The following is a 9,125-nucleotide window of genomic DNA, read 5'->3' as shown; positions in this document are numbered from 1 at the left end:
ACTCCCAAGTTCTTTCCTAATAGGATCATTGTTTTCCCTGCCCCAATTAAATACTTTCCTCTTACTGTCTGCCCCTATCTTTACCACAGCCCTATTTTCCAAATGTGCATCTTCAGAAATGTCAGAAGGCTCTTCATGGAGCGGGGTGGGGGGGGGGAACATGGCTTGGAGGGGTGGAGGTGGTGAAATTGGTGATTAGGTTCCTATGATAGCACTCCAAAGTTAGTCTCTCTGGAAACAGGAGTTTGAATGAGGAATCAAAATTCAAATAATTAAAACATCTCTATTTTTAAAAATGAGTCAACCATGTTCCTGAAGTGAAAATAACAATAATGGTGTTAATGAAAGGACAAAATTGCCTTTAGAAGCACTTGGATCACCAAGGAAGATAATCTACACCTTTGTTATCTAACTATGCAGCCTGGCACCCGGCTCAGTGAAACGCTGAGTTGGGATCGGGCAAGTAAGGTCACCCGAATGATCGAATGGGGAAACTCAGCCAGCAGCTTTGGGGAGGGGGATTGATGACTCATACAGGAGAGCTGAAGGAGGAGAGTTCCCTGAATTGTGCTTTCAGAGAGCGGCAGCAAGCAGAGAGCTGAAAAATATTGCTCTTCTTTTGCCTTATCAGTTTAATCTGACCTGTGGTTACTAAGAATAGAATCGAGCAATCTATTAGCTGGAGTTTATTTGCCTGTGTGCTGAGGCTCACCCTGTGAAACATGCTGATAGCTGGTGTTTTAGAGTGGGTGAGTCACTCACGAGGTGCGGGAAATGCACCCAAGTGTTCACAGCACGGAGCAGACCCGTGAGGGTGCCGCGTTCTGTAGCAGGCTCTCTGGGGTCTTCCTGCTGCCATCTTTCTTGGTGCTGGATCTCACCGAGCAAGTGGCCCTGATGCCCCTGAGCACGTTATAACTGGGATGGATGACTGGCAGGCACGTGAACCTCTCTCTGATGACGTAACCCAGTCTCGTGCTGGCCACCATTCCGTCTGCCATTGAATGGATCCTGGTAACCTCAGCATACACGTACTGCACTGCCAGCAGTGAGCCTGCAGAAGGCAAAGGGACATGATCAATGGGGTGCTGTACACCTCCACATTCACACTAAACCGAAACCTCAGAATCAGATCTATCATCACTGACATATGATATGAAGTTTGTTGTTTTGCAGCAGCGTACAACTCAAGGCATAAAATATATTATAAATTACAATAAGAAATGTACACTCACTTGGCCACTTTATTAGGTACACTTATACCCCCCGCACATTAATGTAACTATCTAAACAGCTAATCAAAGCATAAAAACATGCAGACATTGTTAAATGGTTCAGTTCTTATTCAGACCAAACATCAGAATGGGGAAAACTATGATCGATATGATTTTTGCTGTGAAATGATTGTTGGTGCCAGATGGGGTGGTTTGAGTATCTCAAAAACCACTGATCTCTTGAGATTTTCACACACAACTGTCTCTAGAGTTTACAGAGAATGGGGGGATAAAAGAAAAACAAAAATTCTAGCGAGCTGCAGTTTTGCGGTGAAAGCGCCTTGTTCATGAGAGAGGTCAGAGGAGAATAGTCACACTGGTTCAAACTGACAGGAAGGAGACGGTAACTCAAATAACCACACATCACAGTGGTGTGCAGAAGCACATCCCCGCATGCACAACACATCGAACCTTGAAGTGGATGAGCTACAGGAGCTGAAGACAGCAAACATATACTCCGTGCCCACTTTATAAGGTAAAGGGGGTACCTAATAAAATGGCTACTGAGTGTACATTGTGAAATTTGTTGTTTTGCAGCAGCATACATAGAAAACCTAAAGCACAATACAGGCCCTTTGGCCCACAAATCTGTGCTGAATATGTCTTTACCTTAGAACTAACTAGGGTTACCCGTAGCCCTTTTTCTGAACTCCATGTAGCCATCCAGGAGTCTCTTAAAAGACCCTATTGTATCCACCTCCACCACCACCGCCAGCAGCCCATTCCATGCACTCTCTGCATTTAAAAAAAAACAAAAAAAAACTTACCCCTGACATCTCCTTTGTACCTATATCCAAGCACCTTAAAACTATGTCCTCTCATGCTAGCCATTTCAGCCCTGGGGAAAAAGCTGACTATCCACACGATCAATGCTTCTCATTATCTTATACACCTCTATCAGGTCAGCTCTCATTCTCCATCGCTCCAACACCACAATATATTAAAAATACTAAATATTACAACATGAAAGATATATTAAAAATAATAAGTAGTGTAAAAATAGTGAGTTCATGGACCATTCAGAAATCCGATGGTGGAAGGACAAAACATTGAGTTTTCAGTCTCTTGTACTCTGGTAGTAATTAGTAGAGGGCATCTCCTGGGTGGTGGGGGTCCTTAGTGGTGGATGCTGCCTTTTTTAAGTATCACCTTTTGAAGATGTCCCAGATGCAGGGGAGGCGAGTGCACATGAAGGAGCTGGCCGAGCTTCCAGCACTCTGCAGCTTTCTCTAACCCTCTATACCAGTTAAAATGCTCTCCAAGGTACAACTGTGGAAATTTGCTAGAATCTTTGGTGACATACCAAATCTCCTCAAGCTCCCAATGAAGTGTAGCCGGTGGCATGCCTTCTTCATGATTGCATTGATATGTTGGGCCTCTGATATTTATTTTCTGAGTGGTTAAAAAAGCTCAACTTTTTTTTACTGATAAATTCCCAACCAAACAACTCTGACACAGATATCTGCCGTTTGAAGTATGTTGGTTAATGAGACAGGAACTGAACATAAACAGATTAACCAAATTGTTTTACGCACACGTACGCGTGGAAAGGAAATTGGTTTCCCTTATACACAGGTGTCAGCTTCAGCTCAAGCGGCTAACTCTCTTCTCTCTGCTCCCCAAGGGTACTTGATCCAACTCTACCCCAGGGACTTGGGAGTAATTGTGCAGGTTATGTCAGGGCCAATGGAAGTAACATTCTGGTCAGGTGGTATTACTAATGGTCATGGGTTCAATCACAGATCATGCCAGACTGGGAGAGGCAGTGCTGAGGAACAACAATACACCCACGTACATGGCAGGAATTGGAATTATCTTTATTATTGTTACATGTACTGGAATACAGCGAAAAGCTTATCTTGCTTACTGTTCATGCAGATCAAACCATTACACCATACATTGAGATAGTACAAGGTAAAACAATAACAGAATGGATTCATCATTAAGGATGCTCACCATCCAAAACACACCCTCTTCTCATTACCATCACTACAGGAACCTGAAGACACACAACCAATATCTTAGGAACAGCTTCTTCCTCTCAGCCATCAGATTTTTGATTAGCCCATGAACACTACTTGACTACTTTTGTTCTCTTTGTGCACTATTTATTTTTGCACGTTTCTGCTGCTGTAAAAAATTTTTTTGACATACTGTAAGTACATCAGTGATAATCTGATTGAGAGTAAAGAGTAACAGTGTGTATAGACAATAAGGTGCAAGATTATAATGAGGCAGATTATGAGGTCAAAAGTCTTGACATATTAGAGAACCATTCAATGACCATGACATAGGAGCAGAATTAGACCATTTTGCCCATCAAGTCTGCTCCGTCATTTCATCAAGGCTGACTTCTTATCCCTCTCAACCCCAATCTCCTGCATTCCCTCCGTTTCCCTTCATGCCTTGACCAATTAAGAACCTATCAACCTCTTTCTTAAATATACATAAAGACTTGGCCTCCACAGCTGCCAGTGGCAAAAAATTCCACAGATTCACCACTCTGGCTAAAGAAATTCCTCCTCATCTCCATTGTAAAAGGACGCCCCTTTATTCTGAGGTTGTGTCCTCTGATCTTAGACTCTCCCACCATAGGAAACATCCTCTCCACATCCACTCTATCAAGGCCTTTCACCATTTGATAGGTTTCAATAAGGTCACCTCTTATTCTTCTGAATTCCAGTGAATACAGGCCCAGAGCTATCAAACACTCTTCATATGACAAGCCGTTCTAACCTAGAACCATTTTTGTGAACCTCCTTTGAAGTCTCTCCAGTTTTAGCATATCATTTCCAAGATAAGGGGCCCAAAACTGCTCACAATACTCAAAGTGAGGCCTCACCAGTGCTTCAACAGTTTTTCCAACAGATGTCCTTGAGCATAATGGTGGGGTAGAAGATGTCCTTCAGCCTGGTAGTAACTGCTTTGAGGCTTTTATATCTTCTGCCCAATGGAAGAAGGTAGAAGAGAGAATGTCAGGGCTGGGTGTGATGTTTGATGATGTTGGCTGCTTTACTAAGGCAGAAGGAAGTACGGAGAGGAAGCTGGTTCCCATGATGTACTGAGCTGTGTCCACAACAGTTGCAGTCACAGGCAGAGCAGTTGTCACACTAAGCAATTATGCATCCAGAAAGGATGCTTTCTATGGTGCAATGATAAGAATTGGTAAGGGTCAAGAGAGTCACGCCTCATGAGAAGGTAGATGTGGGAGTGAACTTTTGTGGCTGTGGCATCTACATGGTCACACCAGAACAGATTATCGGTGATGTTCACTCCTAGGAACTTGGAGCTCTCAACACCATTGATGTAAGCAGGAGCATGTGCACTGTCTCTCTTCCTGAAGTCAATGACCAGCTCTTTTGCTGACATTGAGGGAAAGGTTGTTGTCATGACACCACGTCACTAAGCTCTTCACCTGCTTATGTACTCCAGCTCAACACTATTTGAGATGCGGCCCACTACAGTGGTGTCATCTGCAAACGTGAATGGGGTTGGAACAGAATCTGGCCACTCAGTCTTGAGTGCACAGGGAGTAGAATAGGGGACCGGGGATGCAACCTTGTAGAGCATCAGTGTTGAGAATAATCATAGCAGAGCTGTCGCTGCCTTTCCTTACCGACTACGGTCTTTTGGTCAGATAGACAAGGTTCCAGTTGCAGAGATGTTGACTCCCAGGGTCTGGAGCTTGGTGACGTTAGCTTGGAATTGTAGTAATGAAGGCAGGGGTGTAGACAATAAACAATAGCTTAACAAAGGTGTCTTTCCCATCCAGATTCTCCAGAGATGAGTGTAGGGGCAGGCAGATGGCATCCTCTGTAGACCTGTTTTGGTGGTAGGTGAATTACAGTGGGTCGAGGTTGCCCAGGGGACAGGAGTTAATGTGTGCCAAGACCAGCCTTGCAAAGCACTTCATGATAGTGGATGGCAGAACCACTGGGCGGCAGTCGTCAAGGCATGTTACATTGCCTTTCTTAGGTACCAGGATAATGGTGGTCTTAAAGCTTGACAACTGATGGAGTGAGCCTTGATTGAAAGGAGACACAACAGACTGCAAATGCTAGAACCTGGAGTAACAGATAATCTACAGGTTGAGCAGCATCTGTGGGGGAGAAGGGATTGCCAGAACTTTCAGTTAACAATTTCTGGTGCAGGCTTGTAATCTGAAATATCAATAGTTTCCTCCCACCCACCCCTACAGATGCTTCTCGAACCGTTGAGCTTCCAGCAGATTGTTCTACAGAAAGGTCACCACTGCAAAAGTACAGCACTGTCAGAGGGGGAATACAGAGGAAGTGTACACGTCAGAGGGAATAGTGCTGAGTACGTTGCATTGAGAGAGGCTGTGCTGAAGGCAGGCTTCGACGTTTTGATGGTGGAATTATCACATTATCACAGGACCAATACTGAGGAATATTGCATTGTTAGAGGAGTTGTACTGAGGAAGTCCTGCATCACGGAAGAGCAATACCCCTCAGAGAACCAGCTTGGAAACTAGCAGAGTATGGGGCGGCATGGTAGTACAGTAGTTAGCACATCACCTTACAATGCCAGGATTACTGATCAGGGTTCAATTCCTGCAGCTGCCTGTAAGGAGTTTGTACTTTCTCCCCGTGACTGTGTGGGTTTCCTTCTGAGTTCTGTGGTGTCCTCCCATATTTTAAAGACGTACAGGTTAGATTTATTGAGCTGGGAGCATGACAACACTTGCAGGCTGCCCCCAACACAGTCCTCGCTGATTTGATTTCAAAGTTCAAAGTAAATTTATTATCAAAGTATATATATTTCAACCCTGAGATTCACTTTCCTGTGGGCATACTCAATAAATCTATAATAGAATCAATGAATGACTACACCAACCAGTGTACAAAAGACATTAAACTGCAAATACAAAAAGGAAGAAATAATAATAAATAAATAAACAATAAATATCAAGAACATGAGATGAAGGGTCTTTGAAAGTTATTCCATTGGTTATGGGAATATTTCAATAATGGAGCGAGTGAAGTTATCCTCACTGGTTCAAGTGTCTGATGGTTGAGGGGTAAGAATTGTTCCTGAACCTGGTGGTATGAGTCCCAAGGCTCCTGTACCTTCTTCCATTGGAATGTGTCATTTGCATCAAATGACACATTTCACCTTTTTTTTGTGTGACGCATAAAGCTAATTTTTATCTTTATCTTTAGCTTTAGCAAGGGAGTACTGTATTGACGGAATGGCAATTTAGAGGGAGTTATGACTCCATTGGTTAAGTGGCAATAAACAGGAAGGAGACACTGTTAGAGAAGGGTTAGTATTAAGGGTGTGTTGCCTTGTCAGAAGGGCAGTACTGAAGGAGCCAAGGATTTAAAGAACTCCATAAATAAAAACAAAGATATGCCAGAGATGTATAGATATCCAGGATATATAACAGTAGAGCAGAGCAGAGAGCCTTCCAACCCCTAATGCCTGTGCTGACCATGATGCTGATTTAAACCGCATATCATAGATGGTCAATGCACCTCTATTTCCTGCCTGTTCACGTGTCAGTCTAAAATGCTTCTGAAACATTGCTCTCATCTTTCACAAGAACCAGAATATTGTGAATAGCTTTTGTTTTGTGATCATTCCATTTATAAGTACATTGAGGTGGTAAAAAGGAAGACTAAATGACATGATAATTGGTGGACTATGTTGTCCTGTTCTATGTTAAATGTAGAATACAGTGTGGCAGTTACATAGAAATTGCAGTGCAGGCAGACAATTGAAGTGTAAGGCCCACAATGAGAAGAAGGGGAAATCAAGAGTTCACCTCTTAGACTGTGTGCAAGGTCTGTTCAAGAGTTAATGGAGGAGAGGTTGTTTAGTTGATGGACTGGGCTGGTTTCACAACTCTCTGCAATTTCCTGTAACTTGGGCAGAGCAGTTGCCAAAACAAACCATAGTGCATTGGGATAGGATGCTTTCTGTGGTCCATCTATAAAAATTAGTGATGTGACAAACTTCCTCAGCCTATTGAGGAAGTGGAGGTGCTGGAGTGATGATTTGACCATAGTGTCAATGTGGCTGGTGCAGAAGAAGTTCTGACATTCACACCAAGGAAGTTAATGATCTCAGCCAACTCCAATCTCTCAACCATCTCAACCAGATCACAAGTGTTTGTAATAGGGCAGAGATCGTGGGTTGCCGGATGTCGAAGCATAAGACTATAAGACATAGCAGCAGAATTCGGCTACTCAGCCCATCACGTCTGCGCTGCCATTCCATTATGGCTACTGTATCATCCTTCTCAATTCCATTCTCCCACCTTCTTCCTGCCTTGAATAACCAAGAACCTATCAACTTCTGCTTTAAATATATTCAATGGTTTGGCCTCCACAGTCGTCTGTGGCAATAAATTCCACAGATCCACCACTGCCTGGCTAAGGAAATTCCTTCTAAATGGATATCCCTCTATTCTGTGGCTGTGCCTTTTGGTCCTAGACTCACCAACTGTAGGAAACATCCTCTCCACATCCACTCTTGCCCATCCTGTTAATCCGTCCAAATTCTTTTACAGACTCCCTGTTTCCGCAATGCTGCCTGCCCCTCCACCTATCTTTGTATCACCTGAAAACTTGACTACAAAGCCATCAATTCCATCTTCCAAATCATTGACGTATAACATGACAAGAAGTGGTCCCAATACCAGCCCCTGTGGAACACCACCAGTCACTCACAGCCAAGCAGAATTGGCTTCCTTTATTCAGATTCTTTTGCCTCCTGCCAGTCAGCCAATCCTCCATCCATGATATCTTTCTGTAACATCATGGGTTCTTTAACTTATTAATCAGCCTCATGTGCGGCACTTTGTCAAAGCCCTTCTGAAAAACCAAGTAAACAACATCCACTGACACTTCTTTGTCTGTCCTGGCTGTTATTTCCTCTAATAATTCCAACAGATTTGTCAGGCAAGAATTCCTCTTAAGGAAGCAATGGTGACTTTGGCCTACTTTATCATCCACCTCCAAATACCCCAAAACTTCATCCTTAATAATCAACTCCAACAATTTCCCAACCACTGAAGTCAGACTAACTGGGCCATAATTTACTTTTTTCTACCTCCCTCCTTTCATAAAGAGTGCAGTGACATTTGCAATTTTCCAGTCCTCCAGAACCATTCCAGAATCTAGTGATTTTTGAAAGAACATTAATAATACCTTTATAATTTCTTCAGCCACCTTTTTCAGAGCCCAGGGGTGTGGTCCATCTGGTCCAGGTGACTTATCCACCTTAAGACCATTCAACTTCCCAAGCACCTTCTCCTTAGTAATAGCGACTACACTCACTTTTCTTAGACTTTTCTGCCCTCTGACACTTTTGACTTTCTGGCACAGTGCTAGTGTCTTTCATAGTGAAGACTGATATAAAATACTGATTAATTTGTCCACCACTTCTATTTTGTCCCCATTACTACCTCTCCAGTGGCACCTGCCAATGGTGCAGTCTAAGAAAGGGTGATGAATCCTGGTCTGCTTTGAGACAGACCTGGTCTGTTTATGGGCGGTAAATAACGACTGGTGCCAAGAAATAAATGCAGGATCTAGTTGGCAGGGCCTACAGGGTGAGATGCTGGTGGAGCAGGCGATGATTTGATGTTATGTATACCTGTTAATTCAAGAGCAAACATCAAATCCTTGACATTGACAAGAGGAACTAGAAAATAGACTTACACCAAAATATTTACGTATTTAATGCTAATCCCAGATAAGGCCTTCCCATCTCCAAAAGCTGTGAAATTAATGAGATTGTATCAGTCTTAGGGAGAGGACACTTACAGACAGAGTGAGCACCAAAGGGAACACTTAAAGGCAGATTGAGACACCAAGAGGGACA

The 9,125-nt window shown here is 43.2% G+C and overlaps 1 protein-coding gene across 1 annotated transcript in view; it reads right to left on the bottom strand.

Annotated features, from left to right (window-relative positions):
• Positions 1-788: 788 nt before the first annotated feature.
• The window catches only part of nwd1 (NACHT and WD repeat domain containing 1), an 83,579-nt gene continuing 75,242 nt past the window's right edge, over positions 789-9,125 (bottom strand). Inside the window, exon 19 of the mRNA XM_073057602.1 lies at positions 789-1,054. Within this exon, the coding sequence (XP_072913703.1) occupies positions 789-1,054 (266 nt within the window). The remainder of the gene's footprint in view (positions 1,055-9,125) is intronic.

The sequence above is a fragment of the Hemitrygon akajei genome, chromosome 10 (assembly GCF_048418815.1).
Source record: "Hemitrygon akajei chromosome 10, sHemAka1.3, whole genome shotgun sequence".
Classification (NCBI taxonomy): Eukaryota; Metazoa; Chordata; class Chondrichthyes; order Myliobatiformes; family Dasyatidae; genus Hemitrygon; species Hemitrygon akajei.
Note: the sequence above shows the minus strand (reverse complement) of the source record. Positions and strands in the feature narration are given on the sequence as shown.